This window comes from Pogona vitticeps, chromosome 2 (assembly GCF_051106095.1).
Source record: "Pogona vitticeps strain Pit_001003342236 chromosome 2, PviZW2.1, whole genome shotgun sequence".
Taxonomy (NCBI): domain Eukaryota; kingdom Metazoa; phylum Chordata; class Lepidosauria; order Squamata; family Agamidae; genus Pogona; species Pogona vitticeps.
The window spans coordinates 168,962,872-168,975,352 of NC_135784.1; the positions used below are offsets into that span (position 1 = coordinate 168,962,872).

General features: G+C 44.9%; 1 protein-coding gene across 2 annotated transcripts in view; it reads right to left on the minus strand.

The window, feature by feature from the left end:
* Window positions 1-12,481, minus strand: part of PIP4K2C (phosphatidylinositol-5-phosphate 4-kinase type 2 gamma) — a 46,839-nt gene that overhangs the window by 2,784 nt on the left and 31,574 nt on the right. For both annotated transcript variants that reach the window (XM_020778471.3, XM_078384689.1), the window contains exons 6-9: window positions 11,437-11,475; window positions 10,076-10,189; window positions 2,389-2,632; window positions 891-994 (exon numbers count right to left, since the gene is read on the minus strand). In XM_020778471.3, coding sequence (XP_020634130.2) covers window positions 891-994; window positions 2,389-2,632; window positions 10,076-10,189; window positions 11,437-11,475 — 501 coding nt within the window. The remainder of the gene's footprint in view (window positions 1-890; window positions 995-2,388; window positions 2,633-10,075; window positions 10,190-11,436; window positions 11,476-12,481) is intronic.

A 12,481-nucleotide genomic window follows, 5' to 3' on the forward strand; every position in this document is an offset into this window, starting at 1 on the left:
TCCCTCATCACTGATGGCCTTGACAAGGGCTGATGGGTGATGCAGTGCAACAACATCTGGAGGGCAATACATTCCCCACCCGTGTTTTACATGCTTTGTGTCTGCTTGTCTCTGAAGGTTACAACAGGATTTACAGTCTTCCTGCCCAATGATGACGTTGAAAGCCGTATGCAGGCAAACCGAAGCAATTTTTATCTGCAGGATAGGACACAGTTATTCTTTTTCTAATCAAGTCAGGTAGGCAAGACCACTCCTGTATTGCCCACTCAAGGGCCAATCACTTGTCAACTAGGTATGGGACATTTGTGTTTTTTAGACCACAGCTTTTAAAAGTCTTCAGGAATTCCCACCAGCCAGAATTCTGGGGGCTTTAAGAAAAACAAACAAACAAAACCACCACATCCAATATCCATCAGGCAATTTGCTATGCTTAACCTAAGGAATAAGGGCTCTATCAGACATGATCAATCTTCATAAAGACAAAGAAGAGGCTGGGTGGAGCTAAACTCTTTAGGAACTGCAAGGCAATAGGGATTAGGCACTTTCCTCAGAGGCACCCTGTATAGAGTATAATAGGCAGCACCCTAATGCCTTGCAGCTCCTCTAGAGTTTAGCCCTGCCCAGCCACTTCCCCAACTTCATGAAGATGTAGTCCCAAAAACACAAAGCCCCATGCCTGGTACCAACTGCTGTTCATGGCATTTCCTGAACCGTGTACATGCACAATAAAAAGAGATGGGGCAGCCAAAGCTAAACAATGACAGCCACCATCAGCTGGAGAAAAGAAGCACAGAAGCACTGGGGGTGGACAGAGGAGGCCAGAGGCTAGCTGCAGGCTTTATGATGAAGAAGAACACTCCATTCCTAAAGAAGAGGGTGGAAAAACTTACCCCATGCTTGACAGTCTTGGCTGCATGGGCAGCCTTCTTCTTGGCATCGTATTGTGTGAGGATGTCAATGAGACCCATGAAGTAAACCTCCTTCTGGGGACTATCTGGAAAAACGAAACAAGACAATGAGAGACAGGAGTGATGGTATTTTCCACATATAGACACAGAAGTCATTTCCATAGGAAGTTCCACCAAGACAAACCTTCCTCGTATTCCAGAATCTAAGGACTATAAAGCAAGACATAAGCATGCTAATCACAACCATGTTCTCTTACACTGAACATGAAGCCACACCATCTAGGATACATGGGAAGGAGTGAAAAGCATGGCCATACCAGAGTAGCCTGAACAAAGGGCAGGATGCTAATGAATGTGAACCAAGTGCCATGTCAGAAGAATCCCCATTCCATCTTGCCCAGGAATACTAGCTGACCAAATAGGGTCGAGAGATGAGGAGAGGGGAAAAGAAGACAATTCCTTCTTCACTGACAAGCACATTAAAAATAAAGCTTGAGTGATAAATGTGTGCAATCATATTCTGCATGTATATACTGAAAGCAGCCTGCATTTTAGAAAGGAACACACCAGAAGCAGCATACTGTATAGATAATACTGCAGTGGTAAGCGGCAAGCAGAACTGCTGTCAAACTCAAGTGCTCTCTAGAAGCTAGTGCCCAGCTCTGACAGAAATAAAGTCAGGGCTACTATATACGTATATTACAGACCACCCTCCAATAGCCCAAGTTTTACACCAAGACTGTCCGAATTCTGCAACCAGAACTCTGCAGTAGAACAGATTGACGTATTTGCTTCCCTCTTTTTCAGTGGCTTTTAAAAACCTAGGTTGAAGAGAAAGGATCAAAGGAAGAAAATGACAATGATTTGATTCAAGGGTTAGGTTAGTGAAGCCATCCAGGAGTTATCCTGAGGGCTTAGTCTGTAGCAGTTAGACAGCTATGAGGCGCTCTTCAGGATCACAGCAGAACTAGCATGTGTGTCTAAGTAAAAGGCCGAGGGACATCTGGCCTTCCACATGTTGTTTGTGTGCAACCTCCCACCAGCCCTTGCCAGCTGAAGCCATTGCAGTCCAACAACCAGAGGAAGGGCCATGTTTTCAACGGCTCAGGTCTACTACTAATGCAAGACCAAAATTACAATCATATACAGATGCTCTGCTTAAACTTGCTTACCACTGCAGATTCCCACACACAACAGATCACTTAATCATCTTCTTCTTTTAAAGGTTGTTGAATTCCGTGCCAGAGGCTAAACAGCCAAAGGGCCCTGCATTCTCACTAATGCCAACCTTGCCTCTGAAGTTTTATTTCATGCACAATCTATGATAGGCTGCTGTCCGGTAGTTTGGAATATTTGCCACAAAGGCTTCCCAGCCCTTGGTCTACTTCCCCATTGGCTCTAGTCCATGGAAGGCTACGCCATAATAAATATAACATTAGTTCTGAAGGTGCCACAAGACTCCTCCCTTGTTCCAACTTACTTTCAGCACTCTTGATGGCATAGACGTCGATGTAAGGGTCGAAGTCACCAGGCCCCAGAGGCTTATGGGAGTTGAGATAGCTACCGATGCCCTCAGGAGAGGTGCCATAGGAACCGACTGACGGCGCAGGCTCACCGTCTCCCTCTTCCTCTTCCACTTCCTCCTCATCTTCTTGCTCAGCTCGCTGCACATCATGGATCCCTAGCAGCAGGCTGTAGCCCATAATCTTTAGTTGCACTAGGAACTGAGCATATGGGCACAATTACCAGTTGGTGGGGATTTCCTCCTCAGGAATTTGCTTTCTACTTATTTGTTACAAAGAGGTTCCCCAACAAACCTTCCAGATTGTTTCACCACCACCACCACCACCACCACCACCACCACCACCACCACCACCACCACCACCACCACCACTCGTTTAATTCAGACCTCTTCATCAATCTGTATATCCCTGCACAAACAGCACACCCTCTTCTGCCTCTAGGTCTTTTGCACTGAGCTTTAGGTAAAGGTAAAGGCTCCCCTTGACAAATTGTCCAGTCATGTCCGACTCTAGGGTGCAGTGCTCATCCCCGTCTCCAAGCCATAGAGCCAGTGTTTGTCCATAGACAGTTTCTGTGGTCACATGGCCAGCATGACTAGACATGGAATGCCGTTACCTTCCCACAGTGGTGGTACCTATTTATCTATTCGGATTTTTACATGCTTTTGAACTGCTAGGCTGGCAGGAGCTGGGGCAAGCGACAGGAGTTCACTCCGTCGTGTGGACTCAAACTGCTGATCTTACAACCTTGCAACCATGAGGCTTTTTTGCACTGAGCTTTACTTTAGAACATTTAGAATGTTCAACATGGCAACCATAGCAGCTTACCTAATTGCTGCAGGGGGAAGGGCTCATTTTCAACAATATAGCATCTTCTGACCATCAGTCTTCTGTGTGATCATAATAGTTCTAACCAATAGCCAGAAGGAGATCCCATTTAGGAAGGTGTCAAGGACTGAAACCAAGACTTGGTCCTAGTTAAAGCAGTTCTACTGAATCTACTAAATTCAATGTCTTATGACTAATGTAAGTCCCATTGATTTAAATGGCTCCATGTCTAGTCACGCTGGCCATGTGACCACAGAGGACTGTCTGCGGACAAACACTAGCTCTATGGGTTGGAAACGGGATGAGCACCGCCACCTAGAGTCAGACACGGAGTGGACAAAATTGTCAAGGAGAACCTTTACCTTTACCTAATCTAGATAGAACTACATTGGAATGCAGTTCAAAGCCATCCTGTGTCTTTATCAAATCCACTGCTTTTGAAACACAGTGAAATGCAATGGAAGGGGGGGGGAGAGGAAACACCAGGACCTGAATGTTCTGTGCTTCAATACAACACATTCATATCTATGTGATCATAGAAAATAGTCTAAAATAGCACACATGGAGAACCCTCGCCTTTGGAAACACATACAGAGTTTTAACAGCATGCTTCATAAGAAGGGCCGACAAGAGACCTTTGGGTAGTGTGGGCGGCATATAAATTAAATAAATAAATAAATAAGAAAGTATCAAAATCATGCCTTTTACTCCTGGATAGCTGGGGGCCACTAATTATTTTAGTCATGATAAGTTATATTACTCCTCTTTCAGAGAATCCAAAAGGGTTCTGGCTTTGTGAGTGCTGGCCCAAGAAAGCCCTCTTGATATCAGTATTTCAGTTGATAATGAAAATAAATTTAGGGATATGTCAACTTTTTAAAAATGCAGTGATAGGGAATGTGCAACCCTCTAGATTCTTGGATTGCCTCTTCCTACATTTGTTTCTATTTTACTCTGCTGAAAAAGGCTGACAAAGGTTACAGTTTAACAACATCTGTAGGATCACATGTTTTCCACCCCTGGTTTGGACCAGGTGAGCTTCATGGCTAAGCAGGAATCTGAACTGAGACCAACTTGCATCTAAAGACACCACCTGCTCTAAGACATTTCCTCCCCTACTCCAAGGATCACATTTAAACTTTCTCTGCCCAGTCTTGCACAAATTCAGTCTCCATTCTGGAGCTAATTAAATTTAACACTCTACTCTAGATTATGAAACAGTTCTATTCCAGACATTGCAGAAAACAAAGCAGTAGATTTAAGTGGTTGATAAACAGAATGCAACACTTAAGGCTGCAGGTGACAGGTGCGTATCTATCAAAAAGGAAAATGTTGAGCACAGCCGTTCTTCTGATGCACCCATTTACTATGTTAAGAAGATAGGGGCGGTGGTGGAATTAAACACAAGGGCAAATTCAAAACTGTTGCACTAACATTTCCTTCAATGTGAAGTGGTACAATTCAAAATTCACCCACTTCATTCTGCATAACATCCAGGTCAGTGCTGAAATATATGGACCCTAGTTCTCTACCTTGTCTTGAGCCCCTTTTATTACTTCAAAACATCTTGATCTCTACAGCCTTTAGGTTAGAAATACAAACTCCACAAGATACATTCACCAACAAACAGAAAAGTTATCTACTTATTCATCTGGTGGCTTAAGGACCTGATGTAGACTAGATAACCAATTAGCAAACAATGATCCCTCTGCTCTCAGCTTCCTGCCCCCTGCAGCTAGTGAAGTCATGCTAAGGGTTAACTAAACAGCATCAAATTATCTGCTGTGTGGAAATTCATCCAGCGATTGTGACAGCAAGAACCAGAGGGCAGTATTTACCCTGGATGCATCAAGAATGAATAAAGGCAGATGAAATGTTTTAATCTGAAGGTGGCATGCGCTGGGCAATGAAGGAGGAGAGAACCACCCTTGCATTGGCAGCTTGTCCCTATGATTAATTGCCTCGGCTGTTCAAAGCTGTGTACCTAATTTTTAACTGGAATACACCCAGATTTAACTCCCATACTTGGGTCCTTGTTGTGATTCCACCTGTTTGACAGGAGGACCTTTTGGAACCAAGGATTTTCTTTCCCTTGCGGTGAAGTCCACCGCAACCTCTCCAGCATCACAGACGGAGTCTGTGAGCATCAGCAGTTACTAAACGCATTCAAAAGCAACAAGAGTGACATCAAGGAGAAGCACCACAAACCATGCTAAAAACAGATTAGGGGCTTATATATATATCTCGCCAGTTTTGCTTTACAATTCAAGGTGTCACTGACCTAAAAAAGCTGTTTCTCTTTTACGAAGGTCCAAGGCACACTCTCATTCTTACTCTCCTCAAGGACAAACCAAGAAGTGTTTCTGTTATGTGTTATCAAATCACTTCTGAGTTCTGGTGACCCTAAAAGGGTTTTCAAGATGTTCTGGGAATAATTTCCCATTGACATCACCACCTGCCGTGAGTTTCCATGGCTGACCAGGATGTGAACCCAAGTTTCCTGGCGCCTAGTCTGGCATTCCATCTACTACACCAGTGGTTCTCAAACTGGGGTGCCCAGATGTTCTTCGACTGCAGCTCCCAGAAATCCTGACCATCACAGCAAGGGGTGAAGGCCTTCAAGAATTGCAGTCCAAGAACATCTAGGGATCCCATTTTGAGAACTCCTGCACTACATTAAACAGGCTCTTGGCCACTCCCACACTCTCTGGGCATTGGACATGTTAGCTATGGCTCTAGCCTGAAATATAAAGAAGGTGCCAGGGCAGTGAAACGCGAGTTAAACCAGGGCAGGAAAAGGGCCAGCTCTCCGCAGAGAAGTATTTACAGGTACTAATAAACAGTACTTTATATTTACATAGTGCTTTCTAAAGTGTTCAAAATACTCTAAATCATTATTTTAAAAAATCCTGGGAGCTCTGCTGTGTGTCATGTAATATTATACCTAAGAGACAGGTGTGGACTAAAGAACTGAGAAATACCACCTCATAGATCTGTCGTAAGGATAAAACGTCAAAAAAGTTATGTCTTTCTGGGTAGGAAAGACAAGATGTACATTTTCCAGCAAAATAGCAATACTGTGGAATTCCTTGATTGCATGTTAACAGAATAAAAGTCCACTCCATTCTTTCTTTTCATTCATCACAAAAGTAAAATGTATCAATCTTTATTGATATAACTAAAAAAATAGGCAAAGTAAAATATTACTTATATTTTGCATTGCCCATTTCAAGTGTCTACTCATTGCAATCCACGGATTGTGCCAGTAGCTCTGTAGTGCAAGCATGGAAACCAGTATAGGGTACTGTCCAGGGATGGAGACTCGAGTTGCAGGACTTGCTGTCAAGTCAGACTTAAATTGCATCAGTGACTCGACTCGGACTTGACTTAGGGTTCCCCCCCTCAAAGGCTCAGGCTCAACTCGTGACTTGGAACCCACCCACCCCTCCTTCCTTTCTGGAGAAAAAAAAAGCTTGTTTTTAACAGGGATTTGGACTCAGTATCAAAGACTCAAACTCAGGACTTCATACCAAAGACTTGGGGCTCAGACCCAAAAACTTGCCAATATCCCTGGTGTTGTCATTAAAAAAAAAACCTCTAGCTTTGAGAAAATTTGAGTTCAAAGGCCCACTTGGTCTTAAAGCTCAATAGGTGACTCAGATTCAATCATGTTCAAACCAACATACAAGACCAGAGGCTTTTTTAAAAAGGGGGAAAGGGAAGAATCATGTACCGCACTTTCAGTTCCCTGCAGAAAGAAGCAAGAGATAAGCAAATAAAATCAATAAATAATGAGCAGGCCATTAAAAAAGTAGGCCACCTACTACCAGCCTAAACGTCAGCAGGAAGATCAGCCTTGACGGATGAAATACTGTAATGTGTGAACTAGACCGCTGCTCACAGACCTCTGCCAGCCTCCTCTTCAGAAAGCAGAGGAGGACTCTGGGACAGCTTTACCTTGCGTGAGAATTATGAAGATTAAAAAGTGGCAGAGGGAGAGTGGGGGAGGCGGAGATGCACTGAACAGAAGCAAGGAGCGTCGTCATTCCTTCAGCCCTGAAAGAAAAGTCTCCCTCAGCGGTTCCATTCCTAAGAACACCACCAGAGCAGCTACGTTTGCACAGACAGTGAGCAGAAAGGAACGGAAGAGATGAGAAGAATTTCAGGCCAAGTTTTCTTGGGGGTTGTCAGCAGGCCGCTTTGTTTTCTATGTTCAAGAGCTACAGGTTCTGTGAAACTGGAAGCCCCATTTTCTATCATTTCTCCTGGTTTGGAATTGCAACAAAGAGTAAGATCTGCACACAACACACGCTTGTAAGATCACGCTGGAATCTTTGGGAAGAGATTCAGCTGATGAAAGCGAAAGGCTGCCTGGTTTATTGGGGTAGCAATTAAGATTGTGAGCATCTGCAGTCACCCCCCCACCATCACATGCTATTAACAGTCATTAAGGCTAATAGGATGAATCCTGCACTGCAGAAACATTTTCAATTCTGCAGACTCAGTCCCTAAGGAAATGCAATAGCTGATGAGATACTGGCTGTGAGCATTTTTTCTAGGTTTGGAAGCTAACTTCTATTCTTGTCTCAATACAGCAGATGGGGTGGGGTGCGATCTGCAATCCAAAAAACCCACAAAAGTCTTTGGGCAAGTCAGGCATCTAGGTTTTGTCATTAAAGTTTCAACCACTCAAAGCTATGAATACGAAAGCTATACAGCTATGATTGCAGCCTTGGCTGCATGAAAAGAAAAGAAAAAGGTAGAAGTCCAAAAATATAAATCCGGATTTAATCTTAGGTTTCACTTCTCCCACCCACCTTGTTCCTTGGATGGACCATCAACTCTTTTTACTATTTGAAGAACTATCTGAACACTTGGGCAATCACAAGTTCACTTGGTGCCTTAGGACTTGCTGTCTCTATAAAAACAACGCGTGCGTATGTGTCTGAGTGTGTCTGGTTGCTGTTGTTGTTGTTTTTTTAACTGGAAAAGCTCCTGCAGTGTGAGGGTAGGATGTGGACTTGGAACAACGCAGATGCCAGGCAAAAAGCACGGTGCCTCGCTGGCTCCTGCTGCAGACAGAGTTCCTCAAAGCTCACTCTTAGATTTAAAAAAAACTGCACCCAATCTCTCCAGGTATGTTTCTACACACACATACACTTTAAGAGGACCTCGGGGATCACAGTACAATATCTACAAGGATCTCCCCCACCCCACTTTTCACTGGCTGGAAGATTCAGATGGCAGTGGGCAAAGTTCTCCCTCCCACCTCCAGAAAAAGCCCCACACAGATGACTAACTAGAGTCTTTTCTTCTCTGCAAATGCTGCAGGTAAAAGCCTGCTGCATCAGTCCAGAAGCATCTTGGAAACAATTCCCCGTTTTGTTTCCATGTGTGGTTTGCTTCCAGAATCCTGGGAGCTTTGGGAGATAAACACAGTACGAGCCACAGAACATTCTTAACCTTCCCCTAACCTTCTGGATTTACATTATGTTACATGTTGTCAAATTGGAACCGATTTACAACAACCCTAATAGGGCTTTCAAGGTAAGTGAGATGTTCAAAGAGTGGTTTTACCAATTCTACTCTACCCTTCCCCACCTCAGTGAATTTTCATGGCTGAGTAGGGATTTGAATCCAGATCTCCTTAGTCTGTCACTCTGAACACTACACTATAGATTGCTCCCTGACAAACAAAATACTGGCACTCTTGGAACTACAAGCTGCTTGCAGATTCAGAGGGATAGTTTGGGCAGAGTAACCTGCCCCTCCACCTTTATTATCCGGCCCTTGCAGTGCAAAAATGCTTTCAGATGGCTCAGATCTGGTTAGGAGTTCAGGGAAACCAACCCTGTGCAGGAGCAGGGGGTCCCGAGTCCCCACCCCACCCCAAAGACCAGAGCTGCTACTGTTACACTGCCTTTAAGCCTTTGACACAGAATCTGAGAGTGACTTTCCTATGCCCACTCTCCATCCTCCTCCCAAGCCACAAACTGGGACTCAAAGTGGAATCAAGTTAAAGTTTAGCAGTTAATTTGCCTGGTGATAATTGCAGAGCCTACGATTTCCTCCTGCTGAAGCAGGTTTCCCGCTAATGGTGAGATGACCACCGGGGGGCCTTCTGACTTACAACTCCAAAAAAAGCCAGTTTATCAACCACAAGCGGCAACAAATACTGCAGTTACCCAACCCCGTACCCTGGGGGCTCCAGGGACAAGGAGATGGTTGTCTCAAGAGCCAAACCGCGGTGAAAGATGGACAGGGGCAGAAAGATAAAACAGAAAATGAAAGGTAGGAGGACCCAGCGTAATAGAAGGGGAAGCTGCAAGGGCTAAGCTGTCCAAGGGAAAGATCTCGGCTTTAGCAGGTGATCTGAGAGGTACCGCAGCACAACTACCCCTTTCCTATGCCATGGAGGTAAAAAGGCATGCTCATGCTCTGGGTCTCCTCCACTACAATGCTAGCTAGCCCACTTTCCAAAAGAAGCAATGTGGGAAGGCTCTCTCCCTGCATCTCATGATTGTTGTTGTTATGTGCCATCAAGTTGCCTTTGACTCATGGTGACCCTATGAATGAGCCATCTCGAAAATGCCCTGTCCTGAGTCTTAGGGTTCCCCTCCTTTCACCCCAAAAGCTCAGAAATAAGGAACACCGCAAGTGCTGCCACACAACCAGCACAACCTAAGAAAGTTGAGACTATTCAGAAGAGCGTATTCAGAAGAATGATCCTTTCACTCAGAAGCCCATCACTAGACGGATCTCTTTGACTGGTGTTGCTATGCTACCATTCCACCTAGGCCCAGACAGCCACAGTACCTCCACGTCACGCTTGAGCTTCTCCATGAAGTCTCTTTGGGCCTCTTCGCTGATGTACACCTTCTGGTTCATGTTCAGAAAGTCAATGTCTTTCAGAGTTGGCAGTTCCTTGCCCTGCAAGCAAATGAGTGCATATTGTGCGTGACAGGGAGGCACAAGGGAAGAGACCAAGTCAGGCAAACGCTTGGTAGAGCCAGAGGCTCCAACCAAGGAGTGGCAGAACAGGGCCTAAGCCGGGTTCCACGCCATGAGTGTATCCATTTTTAATGTTGTTTTTATCTTTTTGCAAGCTGTCAAGAGAATACATAAGCTACCTGGAGAATGCAGCAATAGGGTGGGCATATAAATATTTTAAATATAAAAACAAACAACTCCTGTTCTGTTCTCCTTGGGCGTGGCGTTAAAGAGAGGAGGGAGCAGTAAGGAAACAACACACACTTTTGCTTGTGAACTACTGCCCTACAGAGAACATCTCCAAAGTAAAGCAGTTCTTGACCCCTTTTTGAGGAGGGCGGGTCGGGTCTCAAAAGATCCTCAGAAAGTCAAATTCTGTCTAGTGCCACATTAAGGGTAGAGTGGGAAGCTCTCATGGAATTGCCGTGCAGAGACATACTTTCCATACTAAGTCACAATCCTTTACTAGAGGTCAGGAAAGTTCCTTTCTTGAACTACAGCTCTCTGAATCCCGCACAGCCACCCTTAGCCAGCAATAGGGTAAGGGATTGTGCAAACTGGAGTCTGAGAAAAGAGAGTTAGGAGCAACATAGGAATCTGCCTTATACCAGCTAGTCTACTGGCTACCCAGCCAGTAGCGCGTACTCTGGCTGACAGAGGCTCTCTTGAGTCACAGACTAAGTATCTTTCCCATCCTGTTAGCTGATTTTTCAAGCCAGGGACTGAACATGGGTCCATGTGCACCAAAATCTTGTGCGCTACCACTATCCTTGTGCCCCCCCCCCCCCCGTCTCCATTCTGACTTCCTATAATTTCAGTATGGATGCAAAACATTAGACTTGTAATCTTGTTTCTGAAAACCAAACTCTGGAATGCCTGCATTTGCTTGCATTTTAAGCTTCCACGTTTCCCTGCTATAGGAGCTGAGACCTGCCCTGTTCAGCTTTGCATTGTGCCACATACGTAAGGAGTGCAGGGCCAATGCACAGATGTCCTCAAGAAAAAAAAAACTCAGATAAAAAAAGAAATATATTCTTAGACCTTGCCAAGGAACTTGTCTGCATCTTCAGTTGACAAGAGGAAGCTATATGATCGCCCTGGGTTAAGCCATCAAGTACAAAGCGGCTCCACCTCCCATCTACATAAAGTACAACACCTGTCACCAGGCAGGCGTGACCTTCACTGACCTTCTCTTTATCACTGGCTTCTCGGGACACCAGGGAGCCCTAGAAAGGCAGAAGCACAAAGATTAGATTCCAAGTAGGCACTGAGGTCACAAACAGAACCAGAAGGTATTTCCAGGACAAGCCTCGCAACAATATGTTCACATAAGCCTTGAGATTACCCAAAGTGGGAAAGGGAGTAGTATATAGGATCATACGTTGAGAAATCTCAACTCAAAAGTCAGTAGTGTCTGTGAAAGTACCGCTGTGTCAAACACTATCTGGGATTTTTTAAAATATAAAAATAGGTCTTGCAGTACAACCGTATCCTGATCAGAGAAGAGACAAAATCAGTGATGTTTCCATCTGCGTGCCTGCCTCCTGCCTATAGGGTTCCATCCAAAGGGCCAACAATGTTTTCTACCTTCTCCTGACCAGAAAGGGCACCTGCCCATATTTACATGGATCTGGGGATCCCCTTTTTTCTAGACAGGGTGAAGGCACCATCTGAAATGGAACAGCTACAACCTAAGCATCAGTGCTGGCATGCTGCCTAACACCTTTCCTGTGCTAATTACAGCCTTTATTCATTCTAACCATTTGTGGCAAGCAATTATTTTTTTCCCCAATTTCAGAAGGAGAGAGGAGGCTGAGAAAGCGTGACTTGCACAAGGCTATCAAAGGAGGGCTTGATGCAGCTGAAATATGAACCTAGGTCTCACCCCCCCTCAAAAACATTTTGGTTGCATAATAGCCTATTATTCCCCCCTCCCCCGTCTTTCTGAAGAGGACAGTCAGTGCTGTTCTCTGGCAGTGTTCAAAATGAAGCTGTTGTACCACAGTGCCTTCCTTCCCTTCTTCGAAAAGAAAGCTTCGCTGGAGAAACACCCCACCCCCCACCCCATGTAATGCTTGAGTGTGGAGACAGGGAGCGTATCAACGTTTGCTCAGAAGTCGTCCCCCCCTCCCCAAAGCCCATCTGCTCTTGGTCTCTTCACTTCTGTTCTCTCATTCCAGCCTTAGGCCAAGAACCTTCCTTGGCCACCTCTTTGGAAGGGACTCAAGGCAC